At 45.9% G+C, this 18,444-nt stretch overlaps 1 protein-coding gene across 9 annotated transcripts in view; it reads right to left on the reverse strand.

The window, feature by feature from the left end:
• Positions 1 to 201: 201 nt before the first annotated feature.
• The window catches only part of LOC120824934 (phospholipid phosphatase-related protein type 5), a 40,670-nt gene continuing 22,427 nt past the window's right edge, over positions 202 to 18,444 (reverse strand). For 6 of the 9 annotated variants that reach the window (XM_040186105.2, XM_040186106.2, XM_078080234.1 and 3 more), the window contains 5 exons: positions 5,623 to 5,743; positions 4,949 to 5,199; positions 4,023 to 4,199; positions 3,436 to 3,566; positions 202 to 2,106 (listed from right to left, as the gene is read on the reverse strand). In XM_040186105.2, the coding sequence (XP_040042039.2) occupies positions 1,998 to 2,106; positions 3,436 to 3,566; positions 4,023 to 4,199; positions 4,949 to 5,199; positions 5,623 to 5,743 (789 nt within the window). In that variant the 3' untranslated portion in view covers positions 202 to 1,997. Of the gene's footprint in view, positions 2,107 to 3,419; positions 3,567 to 4,022; positions 4,200 to 4,948; positions 5,200 to 5,622; positions 5,744 to 18,444 lie in introns of all 9 variants that reach the window. The other 3 variants (XM_040186107.2, XM_078080236.1, XM_078080235.1) reach the window with 1 other exon arrangement.

Consider the following 18,444-nt stretch of genomic DNA (forward strand, 5'->3'; position numbering starts at 1 on the left):
AGTAACACCTGTGTTTTTCCTTTCAAGGTTAATTGATATCAATTAAAAGTAATCTCAATGCTTTCAAGTACAATGGTCATCACTACTGCATGTCAGTGTTTTGAAATAAAAGCATTAAACAAATGGAAGTGGCAGAATAGCACAGTTTTAGAGTGCAAGCAATAAAAAAACATCACATGAAAACAGTGCAACGCAGGAGCCATGTGTGGTAATCACAATTTATTTAGGTAAATAAATACAAAACAGAGACATTTTTAACATGAAAATAATGTCATTTTGGACATTTACCATGTTCTCCACCCCTTCAGTTGTTTACAAAAAAAAATCCAGACCGAAAAGTTTTCCTTAAGGTAATCTCAGACCTATAATGAGCACCTTCTGCTTTAACAGGCATTGTTAGGGCGCCTTGGCAGGGGTCTTTTGATGGCCTGCAGTTACATACAAGCACAGGTGTTATTATAGCAGCTACTTTTGACGGTTTAACTTAAAAACAGATTGCCGAATTAATAGTTTTGCTGCCATACGATGTGCTCCCTATAAAACGTACACACTAATCTCAATAAGCACGCACACGCACAGACACACGCGCACACACGCCTAGTAAAATGTCTTCTTTATATAACGCATCGCATACTCTTGAATAACCTAGAACACTAGAACAACCTGCCTGCGTGTGTCCTTCTGAACGGATAAGATCCAAAGCACGCTCCTACTTCAAGGCAGGCCTCTACTCGTAGCCTCGCATCGTTCACACTAAACGTAATGATAATGTAGTATATACCGCGTAAAGAAACCTATTTACTGTACAAAACTATACAAAACTCAGAGGTCACGCCTCTGTGTCACACACCGGTCCGTGCCATCGGTTCCCTAAAGTCAGTGAGGGGAAATCACTGGACAGGACGGATAAAACAGTGGCATCAACAACCGACGCCAAACTACTCTTATAACACGATAGCTTCAGAAAGAAAAGGGGGTGAAACAGTTCACATTTAGATACAGGTAGCAAAAGAAAAAACGATTTAGACATTTGTAGCAACTAACACCAACAATGAAGTCCACAGGGGAATAGGCAGTAAGTCTAATGATGAAACCTTCAGAATATTTTACATTATGGAGGTGGAACCTACCAACGTGTAGAAAACACAGACATGAATAGTCAGTAAAAGACATTTGGAGAGCTGATGGAAAATCTAGTTCAAGGATGAATTAACTGATTTCCCAGAAAAACAAATGGTGGTATCACAAACACAGCCCTGGTGTGTTCTCTCCTCTGTCACGTCACACAAAATACAGCCCAGAGATCATAACCAAATCCCCCAAAACAAATAAGACACAACACAGTTTGGTGAACACTAAGTTGGTTCATCTGTTCCATAATTTACAAAGGTGCTTTTTTTCTTCGACCACGTCTCGTTTGTTATGCGGACAGACGTAATCTGTACCATAATACCTGCGTTTGATTAGATAAAGGTCTGTGATCTTCATTTCGTCCCTACCCCCCCATTGTATTGTCCTGAGTGTTGCGTTGAGGACGATCCACCAGCGACTGGAACTTTCTTCGATCCCTGAAACCCTCAGCTTCGCTGAATAACTTTTACATGGTCAAGTGTTTCATCAAGTCATAACCAGCCAACAGTCTTTAGAGTCCCTGTTGTGTTGTCTATTAGAAAAACAGGACATGGAAATATGGACACAGTATTGCTTCAACAGCTCTCGCTTTGGCGGGTTCTTTCAGCGGGTCTTTTATCACCAGAAAGAAAAAAGGACGCCATTGTGGAGGAAAAACATGACATAACAGGAAAAGAAGGACGCGTATCCCGTCCTACTGGTCCTCAGCCGATGACGGGTTTCAGCGGCGCATGTCACACGCACGTGTCGCTGGTCTGCCTCTTCTGATTGGTGGACCTTTCAGACCTGCGTAGATTTGACTCGTCTGAGAGGGTGTCGTCCTGCGGGGTGGGCTGGGCAGGGCGGGGGGCATTCGGTGGGGAGGTCTAGACTGCGCTGGTGAGGCAACGCCGTGAGGGGAGGAGCACATCGGGAGGGGTGGGGTACGGCATTGGCTGATGGTCATGTGATCTCAGAATACGGTAGCCCTGGAACCTAACGGGAGGCAAGCGGACAGAGAGAAGATTATGAGAGGTAGAGAGGACGTAGAAAGAGTACAAAACGAGTGAGAAGTTATCATATAGGATTATCAGTGAGGACAAAAAGAGTCAAAAACACCCAGATTCACATAGAAAACAAGGGTCTACAAGCCATGTTAAGGGAGGTGAAGCTGTACGCCCAGTTTAGTTTATCAAGTGAACATCCAGACCAACATATGCATCAATAAATGTGTAAATATGAATGCGTAGTCTCTTTCACTCAAAACCACAAATGTCAACCTCATGGTGGCACGGGGGGAAAATTCAGGGGATCACCACAGTCAGTGGGATTCATCTTCGGGGGATGTTGCGAAATTTCCATAGAAACAGAACAGGATTAGAACGGATATTCCCATTTAAACCAATGAAGCAGGGTGGTCAGAGCAGTGGGTATTTTTATGTTTACAGTTTCCACTACGACTCTGGTTGCGGGCTGAGTTCTATACCGAGTTGTGACAAGTTGTGGACTCACTGAAGTTTTGCAAAAAAAGGAGCACTGGAGTTGTAACCAGATGAACGATAACTCTGTTTTGCAAATCTTTAACCAGTGTAGCATTAAAGTATGGCGGCATGATCTAATAACTAGATGAAAAGAGATGCAGAATAAGGGAAGTAGCAACAGCAACAGAATCGGCAGCCCACCATTCGGTCGACTAACCCTAACAATATTTAAATACCAACTATTCAAGTATTCGTACTGGGAAGTTGATGCTCCTCAAACAGAGTTATGCCCAAAGTTACTGATGTAATTTCATGGGTAAAAGTATTTTTGGGGTTCTCGTGGCATCATCTGAAAGATTTTAAAGTTGTAATTACAATCTTTGACCACTACGTTAAGATTGTAGCTAAGCATGGTGTTCCTCCCCGGGGCTTGAAACTAGCGGGCAATTGGCTAGTTAGCTACGAGCTAACTTGCTAACCGATTTAGCAAGTTAGCCGTCACTCTAAACTTTCACCTAACGGGTAAAACTACTGATGGAGTAGTAATAGTTTGCAGTGCAGAGAGCCAGATTGAATCAGTAAAATCAGTTTAATGCTTCAACACCACACTTTTCTCACAGGACAGGAAATCACCAGATGGGTGTCGACATTGTTTTGTAAACCGAGCTGCATTAAAGCATGGTGGCATTAGCATTAACGCTAGCACACTAGTGGTATAGAACCGTGCTGGGAATAATAATTAGCTCAACCAAAAGACACCTTTCAGTGAAGAACGTGCCGACACTTTGTTTAGATGTTTTTTCCATGACGTCCTCCCCCACCCCTTACCTGGAGGCCACTTAACTTTTCGAGTGGACTCTCCACGCGGGGCAGGCTGATGAGAGGAAGCCCGATTGGCTGCTCAGGGCGCTGTTGAGGCGGAGGAGGTGGCAATGCTATCTGGGTCTGCTTGAAATTGTTGATCACACATGAAACCTGATGATGAGGAAGAAAAAACGTTAGTTACAAGGTGAAAGGAGGACAAATATTTGCTCTACTGCTCAAGGAACATGGGGGATGTTCTGGTCCGTAATAGTGGGCACAAGAACATTGCTGAATAGGACACTTGCAGTGTGAGAGGGAGAGAAAAATAATGGAAAGATTGGGAGGGAGCACTTTGATCTTTAAAGTTAGCACCAATCCTAGAAGTTTTCGGAGAAAATTGATTTAGGCCAAGAGGTCCCAAGACCAAATTACACTATATAAATGTACCATGATAAAGACTCAGACCAGTATATTCACTTTCATAGGCGTGACAGTGTGTGAGAGTCCATCAAAGTCCTTTCCTGGGGAACAACATCACAACTGACAAACTTTGCAACCCAATTAGTTTTCTCTGAAATTACTCTCTTCCTCCGCCCTCCTGCCTGCCCAAATCTTCCTCCCTCTCACCAGGAAGGCAGCGATGGCCCCTCCGGTGACGAACCCAGCCAGCACATCGTTCCAGTGGTTTCTGTGTTCAGTCACCCGCACCACCCCCACCAGCACGGCCAGAGACAGCAGCACCAGGCACAAGGTGGGCTTGGTGAGGCGGGTCCCTTTGGTCCGGAACACCAGTGTCACGTACATCTGGAGGAGAGAGATATGTTTTAAATCAAATCAAGACGTTGTGTTATTTGTTCACTGCGGGATGAACCACTATTAAGTCTTCAGTCAGGCAGCAGAGACACGATGAACAACCTGAATGAGCCACAAGAGGCCGCACTCTGCAGTGATTTCAGAGGAGCTGAAGGGTTCGCTCCAAAAGAAAGCTCCATGAACACGTGTGATTGTTCACGTGGGTGTCGCCAATTTCAGCTCTGTTTTGCCACAGAAGTGATTTCATTCTCGAGGTTGAGGGTTTAATGTAAGAAAAGAGTGTGTAATTGACTGAATTAATATCAAATTTATTTCTTCAGAGAGAAGCTAATAAAAGGTCTCTGCAATATGAATTAGGATACGTTCAGGACACCAAATGGACTGAATGCAGCTCTACAGGCTTTTTCTGAAGATAAGTATGATTTTAGAAAGTACCACTGACACGGCATTCAACCGCGACTAGCTTCAAATCCAAAGAGTCTGAATATGAAGAAAACATGCACTAGACAGAGGCGGATAACTGTCGGACAAAGAGAGCAGGCCGAGCGCCAAAGTAGAAACTCTATTTGTACATTTGCGTTTCTATTTTTGAGGTGTTTGGTCAACTTATTCTTCATTTCTCCTCCTGTAGCTAATCTACAAAGCACAAGTAAACAATCAATCGATCATTAATAAAGCTCTTGGGTAAAGCCCACGGTCATCCAATGACCCCCCCATGACCCTCAAAGACGTTTCCCTACCACCGTGTAGATGGCTGAGTAAAAGCTAAGCGCCGCGTCTTTGGAGGGGAAGGACTTGCGGGCGGACGCCACCAGGTAGGGGTTTCCTGTGCAGGCCCGGCGCTCGGCGATGTAGTGCAGCGGAGACTGGCAGCCCAGAGCCGTGTAGTTTGGCCTGCAGGCGGACAGGAAATGAGGCGTCTGGTTTCCTGTCACCACTTGACCGGCATTGGCGAAGATGGTGGTGGTAAAGAGCCCGAAGGAATAGACACCTGTGTAACAAAAAGAGAGACACACAAGTGGGACAAGAAGGAGGGGATGTGTTTATGCAAACCCAAAACGAGACTGCTGAGAAACAACCACTTAAATGCGGATTTAAACGCTGGCTTTGACTTCTAGCTGTGTGGGAGGGGTAATGCCAGACAGACCTGGCCTTTGCTTTTATATATCATATCTACGGTCCATCACAAAGATTCACAACATACAGCTACAGAGAAGATGAAAAAGATCATCAGCGCAACACGAAGAGAGGGGAAACAAGTCCACAGGAGACCTACAAAGGACAAGCTCTCTCTCCATCTCTCTCTCTCCGGGCCTTGTAGGAGTGCCGTTGCAAGTCCAAATGAGCCCCCGGAGCACAGAGGCTCCATTCAGTCCAAGTGGCAGAACCTCTGATCTCTAGCACTATAACTGACCCAGAAAACGTACAATCCTTCGGAGGAGAGGGTTGAAATAACAGCAGTCGGCGGTCACTATGGTCTTTTCCTGAGCTCCTTCCGTCTTCACAAAGAAACTGGTCACTTCTCCGATCAGAATCTGAGGAAGAAAGAAAGAAAGCCGTCAAACGTTGTTTTTCTTTTTGTCAAACAGACAGCTGTCTAATTTAGGATTTATTCCCTTCACCGAATATTCGGTTAGTTAAACGTGGAGCACAGCAAAAATGATCCACGAGCGTTCCTCGCTCGGCCTCGCAGCGATTGCCTTCCTCCTTGGCTTTATATTTCCATCCATTTCGCTGCTTTTGATGTTGCTTTAGTGATTCCCAACATTAACACGTCCCATTCACTCTCGTCAGTCTCACACACCTCATATCTCGCCACTCAACAAAAAACGGTAGTAATTCACAGCAGCTCTATAAAACCAGGACCACAGTGTGATCAATATTGCCGTGTGGATTAATAACCTCAAAAGCGAGCATTGGCTTTGCCAGGTGACAAATCAAACACATCTTAAAATATTTGAAATGTCTTAATCAATGTTTTACCCCACCGTGATCACACCTCAATAATACCACCATCATAGCTTTACTATTATAGCCTTAAAACATTCATTAAACCCATTTAAAGCCCCCCCCCCACTCCCTCCCACCTTAAGGCCTCTGGCAGCAGCTGGAAAAGTACTTTGAAGAGTCTAAAAACCCAAGAGTCCAATCAGCAGGACATCGATTTCTTTTGACAGGGGAATGAACCAACTAAACACCACTGAAAGGATACGGTTACACGACGCAGATCTTCCCATCACCGTATCCAGAAGGAGGATGGCAGAGCCGTGGATGTAGGCTACACGGACGTCCAATATGCATGGCCCAGAAGCCAGGAGCGTTGGATGATGCTAATGCGCCCGCCGCCGCCGCGTCTGACAGATGAAGGCGGAGGTTTCATACCGTAATGCTGAGGCTTGTGTCTCAACATGAATTACGTCCCTTTTCGGAGTGCAAGGCGACCCGAGTGCCGCAAAGTTATCAGGATTTAATCAGTTTGTTTAGCAGGTAAAGTGAACAAGTTGTCCGACTCGTCCCAGTTGGCATGTGTTCACATTTCAATGGGCCGCTCACACCTATAGAGCACCTTGACGCTTCCGTCTGCTAATAGAATTATCTGTATCACCATGAGCCCTATTGACACTACAGACGTCTGGCAACACAAGGTTGTGCGTGAATTCCGGTGGTATTTGATTGAATCGGAGAGTCTGGGGTGGTGCAAGAACACATGTGGTAAGCTGAATATATACTCGGGGAGCGAGACCATGAAAAGATTTAAACGCAATGTTATTTACATAACCCCGGTTCTCTGAGTAATATGAGTGAGATGTCTCACTATGGGATGCACGCCCCGCTGCAGACCTCAGAAGCATTAATCTCATTACGCCAATCCTGATTGGCTGGTGAAACGTGTCCGTCCCCCGCAGGTAGTACCACCTACCTTAAATATCTCATTCGGACGACACCACGTCATTCAAGATAAGCACCTCTTCTCACTCGCCCAAGCAAGAAGGGTTGTCTGGTGAGACATCTCACTCATATTACTCAGAGAACCGGGGTTATGTAAATAACCTAAAGTTCTCTTTTATAATACTTCATTTAATGTCTCACTATGAGATGTGGTTGCTCCCGTATAGCCAGACAAGCTTATCTAGCGTCCACCAACGCTCAGAGAAAAATACTCCGTTCCAATCAGGACAGCAAAACCACGCACGGAGCGGAAACATCCAGCATATAGAAACGGACAAGAGTGGTGAGGACCAACTCGCCGCAGCACAGATGTCCTGAACAGAAACTCCCCTGAATAAGGCCCAGGATGTGGGCAGGCACCGAGTCAAGTGCGCTCGCAAGCCCACAGGTGGCTGCATGCCCTGACTCGTATAAGCCAAAGTTATCACCTCCACCACCCAGTGGGACAGGCGCTGCTTTGTGACAGGTTTCCCCGTGTGCGGATTAGCCCAGGAGACGAACAGCTGATCGCTCCTCCGGAAACTCCTCGTCCTATCCATGTAAGTGTGCACTGCACGGACTGGACATAACGAACGCGAACGCTGCTCACCTGGTAGGGTAGCAAAAGGCACAAGTACAATAGGAGAACATGAGCCCACCACCTTAGGCACAAAGGCCGGGTTGGGCTTTAAAATCATCCTCACATCCCCGGAAAGAGCTGATCGGAGCGCTGTGCACCGAAAGCGCGTGGATGTCCCTAACCCGTTTAGCCGAAGCCAGCGTCAGCAACAACACGGTCTTGAGAGACACGTGTTTCAAGTCTGTCCCCTCCAGTGGCTCAAAGGGGGGGCTCTTAAGCCCCTCAAGAACCACAGCCAGATCCCACGGTGGTACCAGTGGTCTGGACACGGGGAGAAGCCTGCACGCTCCCTTCATAAAATGGCAAACCAGCGAGTGCTGGCTCGCTGTTTGGTTCCCAAACCCCACATGACAGGCGGCTATAGCTGCCAAGTAAACCTTAACCGTGGAGAAGGCTTTCCGTTTGTCGATCAGGTCCTGGAGGAATGACAATATCACTCCTACTGGATACTGAAAAGGAATGTGGCCATTCCTGTGACACCAATCCTCAAACACCCTCCACTTACAGTCATACAGGGACCTAGTGGAGGAGGCTCGAGCACTTTGTATAGGTCAGGGATGTCGCGTGGGGAAAAAGGCAGGACTGAAAAGCAGAGTTTGCAGGGAAACAAAAAGGACTTTAATAGTCAAAATGCAAAAACTCAAAAGGCCAACGGGCAAAAACACATACAAGTACCGGGGGGAAAAAGGCAGGCAGAAACGAGGAACATCCAGGACAAAAGACAATGATGCGACAAGTGACAGGAGACACACACCGCTTAAATACACTAGGGAGGTGCAGGTGATTGGACACAGGTGGAAACAATCAGACAATCACAGACGATGACAGGACAAGGCAGGAAGTGAAGTTACCCAGGGAGACAAAAAGCAGAAAACTACAAAATAAGAGAGGAAATAAAACCACACCGTGACAGTATAGTAGAAATCAAATGCTGTGAGAGGCCCACAGCTGACAGATTTAGCCACTCAGGGGCCAAGCCCACAGCACCAGATGTTCTGGGTGCGGGTGGAAAAGCATTCCCCCCCCTTGCAGCAGGTCGTGGCCGTGCTGTCTCACTCTGGACAGAGTGGGCGGTATCAACGCCCGGGGGGGGAATGCGTACAGACGCTCGTGTGGCCAGGCGTGCGGTAGTGTGTCTACCCCGAGGGGGACATCCATGCTGCGCAGAGAGTAAAACAGCGCGCATTGCATGTTGCCTCTCGATGCAAACAGATCCACCGTGGCCTGACCGAAACGGGCCCATATCTGTTCCACAATCTCCGGATGCAGAGTCCACTCCCCGTATACCGGCGCGCCCCTGGACAACAGGTCCGCGCCCGTATTCAGGGCTCCCGGGATGTGCGTCGCTCTCAGGGAGAGAAGACGACCGCAGCTCCACGGGATCAGTTTGCGTGCCAGCATGTGCAGCTGACGGGAACGTAAACCCCCCTGACGGTTGATGTACGCCACCGTCGTCATGTTGTCCGTCCTCACCAGGACATGATGGCGTTCACAGATCGGCCCTCGTAAATTCCGCCCCAACCTGTCAGGCTGGTGTCCGTCGTGACCACTTTCCTGGACAGGACATAGGCGATAGGGGTCCCATCCAGACAGGCTAGCCTGGCGGGTTAGCCGTCTGCGGAGACTCTTTAACACCGCACAGTGCTGACACGAGCCGGGGACGTATATAGCTAGCCGGGCGTGTTCCAGCCCTAGGCAGCTCGAGCAGACCTGGTGTGGATCACTGCTCGATATCTTGTACCCACAGCGACAAGTACGGGCCCCGGAGTCTCCGTGCCCTCTGGTGTGAGGGGTTTTAGCCTCCATGCCCCGCGAGCTGGTGTGCAGGCAGGGAGTCGAGGCAGTTAGCTGGTGTGCTAACCAAAGGTTCGAGAGATTAGCTGGTGTGCTAACCCTCGGTACTTGAACAGCCGTGGTGAGGCGTCAAGGACAGTGCCAACTGTTGCCGTGGAGGGCGAGGAAAGCACACAGTTCGGTCTGGTGTGACCGACGAAGCAGAAGAAACTCACAAGGCTAGCTAGCGCCCGGCGACAGAAGCTAAACAAGATCTGTCTGTGGACAGTTCAGCCAACTAGCCCAAGACGCGAGTTATGCTCCGAGTGAGAAGAGGTGTTTGAATGACGTGGTGGCGTCCGCATGAGATATTTAAGGTAGGTGGTACTACCTGCGGCGGACGGACACGTTTCACCAGCCAATCAGGATTGGTGTAATGAGATTAATGCTTCTGAGGTCTGCAGCGGGGCGTGCATCCCATAGTGAGACATCGAACGAAGTATTATGAAAGAGAACTACCAATACTACAAAACTTTCCCCTTTTGTTGTGGGAGGAGACGAAGGAGGGGGAGGAAGAGGAGTGGAGGAGACAGCATCCACTAAGGATAGTGAGCTAGCAGCCAACAGGGCAGAAGGCATGAGAGACTTGCAAATGGCAATTAATCAACATCCAGCTGAGATTACAGATTAGAGAAAAGAGGATGATTGCAACATAATTGAATCTATCAGAAGGCCCCTATTGAACTTGCCAAGCTGATTTCAACAGCTGTGTATGCTGCAGCGTGGCCAAACCAGCAGTAAGTGGTGTGCGCTGCTACAGGAAGACCCGGCACAAACACATGTGTTAGAAAAGAAAAGGGAACCATGTGATTTTTTGTGAATTTTGTGCATTGTGTGTCTTTGTGGAACCCAACGACTGGAGATAATCATAAAGCTTGCGCGTAATTTTAGAGCCTTGTTACCACTCTCTACGTTCTCCCCCTGTGACGCAGCAGGGAGCCTGCGTCCCTCCATCTGGAAGCAGTTGCCACGTCCTCTCCTCTGCCGTGTGCTCCGACAGGTGGTGGGCTCCCACTACGCTGCATCTCCCGCGCAGCCACGCATCCAGTGGGTCTGTCGATACTAATCCCTTTTCGTACTGATCTCGACGAGAGGCCGTGTCCTGCTGCGCTGCTCTAATTACAATAAAAAAAGATATGTGGTGGAAAAGAACAATAAAGATGTATTGATAGCTGCGGGCTTTGTAGTAACCATGCTCCTCTCCAGTGGCTCGTAGTTCAGACGACCGCAGGGATCAATACTCATTCAGGCTGCAATCTCGTTGACTAAAATGTTAATGAGCTTGCAGATGTGTTCATGGTAGCTGTGTAGTTGATTTGATATCTGAGTAGTAGTCAACAGAGAGGACAAAGGCCTGGAATGGAAGCTTTATGTTCAGCACCGGATATTGACGAGTTTCATACTTAACCAACATCTTAATGAATATCTTATGAAATATATTTCCATTTTTTCAGATGAACGTAGAGTCCCATTCAGCAGCTAAAGAGAAAGATACAACCCTAAAGTGTTGCTTAAGACCAGAACCAACGGACAACGTGTGTCAAATCAGCTTTACATCGTGGCAAAAAAATGCAGGTGCTGCCGTCATGGGGCTTTTTGACAAGTGCACTCAGCATCTTTACAAACAGAAGACGGTGAGAGAGGCGGACATTCAGCAATCCTGAAATACAAAACACAAAAGACGTCCTCTGCATCCAAAGTAGCAGGCTGCCTCAGACGGAGGGGAGGGTGCTGATATGAGAGTATTTATAAGGTCAAAGTACACTCTCCTGTCCATGCTGAGGTGTGTGAGGCTGCCATTACACAACATCATTCAGTCTGCAGATATTACCTTAGCAAACACTGCACAACATTTGACACAACAAAATATGTAACCAAACAAACAGCAGGGGAACATCCTGTTGCCAAAGAATACATTCAATGTAGTACAATGTATTAAATGTTGTGATATATTGTTGGAAACTGTAATAAATTCAACAAGCAACTAATAAAAGCAAGTCTCTCCAGAGCTTTTCATAAAATAGTTACAAACTCCAAATAGGTCATGATCCCAGTTTTGCCAGAACTTCCTTCATAACATAACAACATAAAATCACATTAATCACCAAATTGTGAACTGAAATACTGAAGATTCAACGCTGACAGACCCTGGTGGACAAGAAGACACTGAAGTGTCAACACTTTTATTATTTAAAGGAGATGTTGCTGTTTGACTAAGAGAAAATGCATCCAGGATCAGATATTAATAAGTGAGAGAAATATATGACAGATTCCCTCCCAACTCGTTCTTATAGCATCAGTTTTGTTTGTTTCAGGGCAACAAATCAAAACCTACATTAACCTAAATTCAAAGTATGACCGACATGCCAATTGGTGCCGTGTTAACTTTCAATCGTGAAGTTTTATTCTCAGCTGAAAATCAACTGGACGAAGGTGAAAACCACTCGGCGGCCAATTAGAGTTGAGCAGATGTTGACAGTTGCCTCGAGGCAATCGCTACGCTTTTTTTAGGCTGTATTTATTTCACTGTGGGCTAGTCAGAGGGAGGAAGAGCTCAACTGTGATTAGGAGACAGGCTGACGGGTGGTAAACACCTGCAATAAGGAATGAGAGATGGCAAAAGGGAAAATGAAAATAAGGTGAGAGAGGAGATGAAATGGAGGTGCTGATAAAAATGACACAAAAGAGACATAATTGGCTTTCTTAGATTTTCTACATTTTGTGACACTGTGACAGTCGATTATTGGGACGTTCCTTTATGCTTCTTTTTCTCAAAGCGTGACTCCGACAAGTGTGTCTGCAAAGGATGACAAACGAGGATAAAAAAGAAATGAAAGGGATGAAACAGTGAACGTAAATACACTCAGTTTGGAAATTTTATTTTACGAGGAAGGCGTAGTAGGACAATAAGCTGTTCCGAGGAACTGTGATCTGCTGGAGGTTTTGTATAGCAATAGATTTAATTTTCCCTTTACGAGCCGCAAGGATGCATTGCTTGAATATAATAAAGATATTTGTGTACTGTGAGTAACTAATGACGCAGCATTACATGCCTGTTTGACGTCACAGTGTATAAAAAGCATCGTAAGCCGGAGGGGGAGTGTGGAGATTCATACCTGTGTCTCTGTGCGTTCTTTACAGATGTGTTTGGTCATTCTCAGCTCGGGGATGCTGTGAGCAAACACTATTTCTGCGCTGCGAACTCTCTGGTGTTTCATAATCTAAGTGCGTCTGCGTGTCACCTTCTAAACAGCCCCTCGCTTGTGAAAAAAAAAAACACAAATCGCTGAGATTACACCACGTCTGCATGAAGTATACCAGATGACATTTGTTGACATTGCAAGCCCTGTGCTCTAGTTTAAACACACACACACACACACACACACACACACACACACACACACACACACACACACACACACACTCACTCACTCACTTACGCAGGCTTTTCACACACACCGCACCGGCGATGGTAACCATGGCGATTTAGCTGCTTCATCATCACCCACACTCTCCATCCATCTCCCCTTTTCACTGTCTCACTCTGCTTTCATTCTGCAGTTCTCCCATGACTTTGTGGAGGCGAAAACTAGGCTACCCTGATTCAAATATAAATCTTATTTTCTGGCCAGCTTCCTACGCTCTCTTAGCGTTCACTATAAGGTCTAAGGTTGGACGCCGTTCGTCTACCCTATCTTTTCTTGTCTCATTGCATTGTCCTCGCTTCCCCTACGGCTTCTCCCCCGCCTCTCTGTCCTCACGCTGCTTACTCACTTGCTGTCTCTCTCGCTGCCTACCCACCTCCTCACATTCCCCCTTTCCTACCTTAGTAGCTGCCTTTTTTCCCACCTGCCTGCCCGTTAAGCAGAAACAGACCCCGGGTGAGTGTGAGTGGATGGTTGGATTAGGGTTCTCATCTGTGGGTTGAGCGCATCGGCGAGGGGACGCACGACCCGCTGTCTTCGCCCCTCAATCCTCCGTATAGCGTGACTGGCAGCGACCGGGTAAAGCCGTGATTATCCCTTATTATCCTCTGCCCTTTTTCTCACTGTCTCTCTGTATCTCGCACATGATAACACACAAAAAGAGGAAGAATTACACATGGATGGGCAGATGGTGACGGGCAGCGGCAAAAAAGATTATACTAAATACGCCATTTCCGTTGGAATTAAATTAGCTTATAATAATATTACACTGATGCCAGGAATCATATTAATAATAATTCTCACCAAAACCTTTGTCACAGGGAATAAGAACAACCCTGAGAACTCCAAAACCTTCCATCCTTCTGACAGTCCTTGAACACATCCTGTGTTTAAGGACTGTCAGACATGCTTCCAAAACAAAGCTTAAAACTGATATTCCCTCAAAATCTTTTCAATCCACAATGATTCACATGAAATCTCAACCCAAATAAAATGTTTTGCTTTGAGCAGATTATGTAAATTAACACTTCAGTCTAACGAGGAAGCTTCAACCCTACAGGCACATGACCAAAATTCAGTGAAACTTTGACTGAACTGCAGGCTGCAGAGCACAAGTAGCGGTTGTAATAATAAGTGATAATTCAATATAAATAACACATAGATATTCAACATTATTTACGGACACATGAGTCCGTATAAAAAAGCAATAAAGACAAATATGGCAAAACTAAATACATGAAAAGACTAAATACAGACATTTGTTCCAATGTTTCTGGAATCAAGAACAATACGGAGTATCACTGTGTTGGATTTGTTAAGGCCGTTAGAGTTATATATTTCGTCATTCATTCGCATTTGCATTTGTAAATCAGATTCCTCAACACAGCATGAAAGGAACATTACGAGTCACAAACATACGATTTGGTCTCAACCATCTTGGTTGGCAAGATTCTAAAAGCGTCATTAAAAGCCACCTGAATTTCTTCATGTACCACACTTAGTTTTTGGCCTCCCACAAAAAACAACAAGGGAAAATGTAGCTCTTGATCCTGCTGGATTTTACCAATCCCGACAGTCCTCTTTTTAGAGTTGATTTTAATGTCACACTGCACGCCACACGGCGGCAGAGACAGAAACAAAGAAAGTAAGTGAGTAAGCTGGATTTTAGTTTTGCGTTTTGCGTTCTGCTCTCATTTCCTGTCACTAACGTCTCCTGCAGACTGGCGTCCTGCCACGCTCCAGCAGCTGTCCTGTTGTTCCCCACTCACCTGTAGGACGCATCTGCCCCTCACCACTCTAATGAGCTTGTGAAGTGCACAGTCTCAAATACTTTCCCTCAGCGCCCGTCCTCTGTGGTTCTGTTTCTGTTCGGAGTGGAATCACAGGCTCCTCTGCTGTACTTGAGACGATGTTGAGTTTGTTTTAATCAACGCTTGCGTGGTATAATTCTGACAATTTCAAGGCCGATCCTTAGCTGTCAACATTGAATGGAATTGCACAATGAAAAGAACTCCTCAAATTACAGGAGAAGTTTTGATTCTCAGTTCTCAGAAAATGCCTGATTCATTTTTTCTTTAAGCTTTTGGTATTTCCTCTAAAACATCCACTTACAAAGCCTATTCTGCTTGTCGAAATACACATATTTTGAGGAATAAAGCTGGCAACTCAAAGTATTTCAAATGATTTATCCCAAAGAAAGCAAAGTTTGATGTCATGTGCTGCCCTTTGCCATGTCGACTCAATACAGAAGATAATAACTGGTGTCGGATTCCTCACACACACACGTAGGTGAACACTGCCGCAGAGGACGAGGAATGTGCTGACACAGGGTCAACAGTAGTTTTGGTATCGGCTGTTCTCTGGTTTCAGTGTATTAACCAGTCGCTTTGGCTGCATGCAGGTTAACAGCGAGGGAGGCGGAACACGCTGGGTGAAATGTGATGCAATAGTCTCTTGACAATTTGGCGATTTCATTTCACTTTTAGTATTGCCTGAACGATTTGTTATTCAACATTATCTTTCAACTGCACCTTGTGCCTCGAGTTGCTAATCTGACAAACGAAGAGAGGAAGCACATGCTGTCCGTTACCCCCGGGGGGCTAAATCGTGGTCAGACTGCTGGCCTGCGGCTCGGAGAACGCCACGATGGAAGCTACACTGATTGACTTTAAAAGCCCGTCTCACATCGGCACCATAACCGCGCCAGTCGGACTTTGGCATTCTAGCTCTCTCCCACATTCTTCCTGAAGAGGGATTCATCAAGGGAGCTGATCCGACAATCAGATGGAGGAGTTTCAGTGCGACACACTCGCATTTCTGCTCCCTCTCGATGGCTCTTCCCTTATCCTTCTCCTCCGTCTGTCATATGTGACTCCATTATTCATGATGGATTGTCCCCAGGCTTAGCGGTATGCAAACTTGTGGTTCATTTGCATATGGGCATCGGACTGATTTGTGCGTACAGAAGTGTGTCTGTGTGTGTGTGTGTTTGTGCGTGTGCACTTCCCTCAGCTTGTGCGATGACAATTGCAATCAACTGGAAAATGTTTGCACGAATGAACCGGTTCCACAAAGGCGCTCACGTTGGCCTTACTTTGCAGTGCACGCGTGGGAGTGCGTGATTGTGGATCAATGCATGGCAGTGTGCGTTAGCGTGAGCAGATTTCTTTCGGGTTGCTTGTCAAAGATGACAACTGTGATTGCGGGAACAATAGAAGGTAAATATAGAACATAGAAGAGAAAAATGGAGAAAAACGGAAAGAAACGTAAAATGCCATAATTTGCCATAAATGAACACCATAATTTGCCATACATTAGCTTAACAATTCACAGGGAGCATGACGGGAGCCGTCTGAATGCAAGTGTGCTGTATAAGGGTTCACCTTTAGCCTCCCATCACCGATCGGATGAGTTGACCTCAAAGTGTCTATGTTTCTTGCAGAGGTGTCAAAAGTATTCACATTTATTACTTAAGTAGAAGTACAGATACTAGGGTTTGAAAAGACTCCTGTAGAAGTTGAAGTACCAACTCAAGCTTTTTACTTAAGTAAAAGTATAAAAGTACTGGTTTCAAAACGACTTAAAGTATAAAAGTAAAAGTAATGTAAGAAATTCCATTAAGGACAAACTCTTTATGCGTAACCTCGCTTACACAACACGTCAGTCCGTTACAATGTGATCAGAAGGTGCCTGCAGCTCACGTGACCTGCCGTTGGGATGGTGGAAACAACAAATGTATCTGACTTAAACAGATAAAACCACAACCCATTTTCCAGTGACACAAGTCAGAGGACGGACACACACGTTGTTCGCATTGATTCGGTAGACTGCAGTGTCTCCCCCAGGTGTACTACGTCATGAGGGGTGGGGGTCCTGACTTTTTACGGGGTGGGGGCGCACCCCTGTTTATAATGATGGGAAACACTGAACTGGCAGCGGTCGGTTATCAAAACATTGGCCAAATAACCAGTATTTTCGGGCTTCATGAGCAAATACAGAATCCCCGTGTGTTCATTTGCAAAGCCCCATTAAGACACACATCACTTTATTTAATACGCTGCTTGCAAGTCGCTGTGTTGTGCCAGACTCTCAATAAAACATTTAGGACAAACCCACGGTCATGAAGATACTAATTTAACGTTACATGGAATCTGCGTGAGGAAGAAGAGGAGGAGGGTCCATGTCCCTAAATACTAACTTTCCAAAGACCACTTTTCCCATCCGGTGTCGCTCCTATCTGCCGGCGCATTGCGGAGAAAACCAATCTGGTGTCTGGATGCTAAATGTTTATACTTCTCATCCAACCACAATCAAATTCACTGTCCGCATAGCGCCATTTATCTAGTTTTTTGTGTTTGTGTTTTTGAACTACAACAAGCCGGAAGTAACGAGGCTGTTTTTAAAATGTAAGGAGTAGAAAGTACAGATATTTGCGTGAAAATGTAAGGAGTAGAAGTAAAAAGTCGTCTGAAAAATAAATACTCCAGTAAAGTATAGATACCCAAAATTTCTACTTAAGTACAGTAACGAAGTATTTGTACTTTGTTACTTGACACCTCTGGTTTCTTGCTACGCTGTAGATTTGACAATTCCATTTTGTATCTGAGACGCAGTCAAGAAGATTGGATTTGGGGATCTTGTTCCGGCTGGTAAAAGAATTTTTGAGGTTTTTGTCTTAACACAGTTATAATAGCTTTGGAAATATAATCAGTGAAGGGGGGCAGGAGGGGGTCTTGGCATGTGAATTCACACTTTTGTCCTGAAGCAAGACGAAGCATGAGAGAACTAGTCCATCACAATATCGTCTGTGTCACTCGATTCAATGCCGCATAACTTTGCTCTCCTGAATGACAACTTTCCCCTCGTTATTTTGCCACAAATTAAACTCACCACTGCAAGCTTCCGGCACCGTCTATTTCCTGAGGTTACACAAATACCCAAACGCAACAATGACCATTAAACACAGATGCCGGAGAGGACATTTTAGTGGGACCGGTTGGAGGAGGCAAACGTCTTCTACATGGTCTTGTTTTCTCGTTGCTACCTCGTACTAGCCTCCCATTGTGTGCATTTTGCTCTCCCGCTCCTCTTGCTTTGTCTGCCCATACGGCTGAGAGGTTTTTATTTAGCAGCACGAGAACGGCGCTCTCTCTACTTATGCTGTTATGCTCCTGACCAACAAGATTAAACCCCTAGAGGAGTAAACCTCAACCTTCACCACCTCGAGTCCCCTTGCTTGAGCTTACAAGTGTGTTCGTGGGCTCATATTGTGTCACACGCATCTTAATTCTACAATTACCATTTACTTAACCGCAAATCGGCCGATGGGTCGGTGTGCAATCAGAACACACACACGGTCTCCGTTACATAACACACACCCTGACATCCAAACACACACCAATACTCAGCA

Source organism: Gasterosteus aculeatus, chromosome 9 (assembly GCF_964276395.1).
Source record: "Gasterosteus aculeatus chromosome 9, fGasAcu3.hap1.1, whole genome shotgun sequence".
Lineage (NCBI taxonomy): Eukaryota > Metazoa > Chordata > Actinopteri > Perciformes > Gasterosteidae > Gasterosteus > Gasterosteus aculeatus.